The sequence below is a fragment of the Oxyura jamaicensis genome, chromosome 4, assembly GCF_011077185.1.
Source record: "Oxyura jamaicensis isolate SHBP4307 breed ruddy duck chromosome 4, BPBGC_Ojam_1.0, whole genome shotgun sequence".
NCBI classification, from domain to species: domain Eukaryota; kingdom Metazoa; phylum Chordata; class Aves; order Anseriformes; family Anatidae; genus Oxyura; species Oxyura jamaicensis.
In genome coordinates, this window is record NC_048896.1 from 2313500 (window position 1) to 2315954 (window position 2455).

Here is a 2455-nt window from a genome sequence, read left to right on the forward strand (position 1 = left end):
CTCTACGGCAACGTCTTCTCGCAGACCACCATCTGCCGCTTCGAGGCCCTGCAGCTCAGCTTCAAGAACATGTGCAAGCTGAAGCCGCTGCTGAACAAGTGGCTGGAGGAGGCCGACTCCTCCACCGGCAGCCCCACCAGCATCGACAAGATCGCGGCGCAGGGCAGGAAGAGGAAGAAGCGCACCTCCATCGAGGTGAGTGTCAAGGGCGTGCTGGAGACGCACTTCCTCAAGTGCCCCAAGCCGGCCGCCCAGGAGATCTCCTCGCTGGCCGACAGCCTGCAGCTGGAGAAGGAGGTGGTGCGGGTCTGGTTCTGCAACCGGCGGCAGAAGGAGAAGCGCATGACGCCGCCGGGCGAGCAGCAGCAGCAGCAGCAGCACGACGTCTACTCGCACGGCGTCAAAACGGACACGGCCTGCCACGACCTCTGACCGGGGCTGGCCGGGCGGCGGCCCCGCGGGCTCGGACCTGTGCGCAAAGGGGGGAGCCGGCAGTGGCCCCCCGCTGCCCTGCAGCCCCCTCCCGCCTCCCCCCTGCTGCCCTCCTCGCCCCGTCCTTCCCTCCTCGCCCCCCGCGGGCCGGAGCGCGGCGGGGACCCGCGGACAAGGCTCGCTCTCGGTCCCCGCCGGGACGAAGGGGAACACGGGAAGAAGGGAGGAAATTAATAAAATTAAAAAAAACAGAACTGAAAACGGAAAGGGAAAGAACGCGAAAACCGGAGGAAAAAGCGAAAACCCGACGACGAAAAAGGAAAGACAGATGTGTGCCTATGAATAACCTTCCAGCGCCTTGGTTATATCAGCTGTATTTCAGGTGAATCTGTTTTACAATAGACTAGTTTTGCATTTTTAAAGACTTCTATAGCGTTTTTAAATGTCTGAGGTGTTTTACTACAAACTGTACACAATATTTGTGACCTAATTCCTATCGGAGCGAGCAGCCCAACCTTCCTCCCTTCCCCGCGCGCCGCCAATGTCACCGGCCGGGGACGGGACGGGACAGGGCGGCCGCGGCCCTTCCCCCCCCCCGTGCCCGTGCCCGGTCACCCCCCGGCAGCCGGGGGCTCCCGAGGGCAAGGACATCGCCTCCGTGCCCTCGGAGCCCCGAGACGGGGCTGGCTGGGCGCAGCTCTTCCTTCCCTGCCTTGCCGAGGACCTCCGAGCACCGCCAGACGGGCGGGTCGCCATCCCGCCCCCCCTTCTCCCAGGGAAAAAGCAAAACAAAACAAAACAAAAAAAAAAAAAAAAAAGATGCTATCGGTCATTTCCGAGGGAGCCGAAATTAAATTAAAGCAGCACAAACAAAACCGCGGCATTTGCCGGTCCTTTTCTCTCCGAAGATGAGCTGGGCTTTATGAGCGGCGCCAGGCTGAGAGGTCTGTAGTAAAACACCTTCGTAATTCTGCGCTTCGGCTTCGGAAATCAGTTTCTCTGTATTTTGTTTCGGTAGTGGAGAGGAATGAGGTGTCTCATCGATTCCGGGGGGGGGGGGGGGGGGGAGGGAGGGGGCAGAAACCGCCCGCATTCGGTTCACGCTGAGCTTGTTTCCGCGTCACAGGGAGCTGCTGGATTTGGTAGAGAGCTTTCAGAAATACAAATATAAAGAGAGAACAGGGAGAAAAACGAACGAACAAAGCAAAAGTCAACGCTAACGACCTAACCCGTTTTTTTCGGCACAGGGAAGCGCGGAGCTGTACCCGCCCCCCCCAAACCCCGCGGGCACCGCCACGGGCACGGCCGGGCCGGGCCCCGCGCAGCGGCTCCCCGGGGCTGCGCTGCGCTACGCGGGGCCTGCGCGCCTCGCCCGGCCGGGGGCTGCCGGGCCGGGCCGGGCCGGGCCGGGCCCTCCCTAGCCCCCATTCCTCCCCCCGGCTGTCAGATTTTTCCTTTCGACTTTTATTTTTTTAAACTTTTTTTCAATAATCTCTCTATAAAAAAAAAAAAAAAAAAAAAAAAATGAAAAAAAAAGAAAAAAAAAAAAACAACTCGACACTGAGAACCTGCCTATTTCTGCCAACTTTATAACTGTACAGTTTTGTATATTAAACGTTTTTTGGAAGTTATTAATTTAAAGAAAGATCATTTAGTTTATTCATTTAGTAACTGATGTATAATAAACGCTATTTTCATTAAAGGTTGCTTTTTTCAACTATTTTATCCAAAATTGCCTATTGCAGTTGCCAACAATTATTTATTTTCAATAAATTCCGCATTATGTTTAAAAAAAAAAAACGTTTCAGAAAGAAAAAAAAATAAATGGGTGTCGGAAACAAATCACGGAACACTGAAAAAATCACGGAGTCGCTGTACGCTTGGTGGTCGACCAGTTTCAGTCAAGGGGTTTATATCGACGCAATATTTTATTGTTGTAAAAGGAAAACAAGAATTAAAAAAAAAAAAAAAAAGGTTTAAATAAACATTTTTACAAAAGCCGACCGGACAGCTTCGTGCCGCC

At 53.8% G+C, this 2455-nt stretch overlaps 1 protein-coding gene across 1 annotated transcript; it reads left to right on the top strand.

Moving 5' to 3' along the window:
* Window positions 1-6: 6 nt before the first annotated feature.
* On the top strand, window positions 7-867 carry POU3F4 (POU class 3 homeobox 4). Its single transcript, XM_035325449.1, has one exon. It carries the CDS (start codon window positions 70-72, stop codon window positions 430-432), a length of 363 nt encoding a protein of 120 aa, XP_035181340.1. The 5' UTR covers window positions 7-69; the 3' UTR covers window positions 433-867.
* Window positions 868-2455: the final 1588 nt, after the last annotated feature.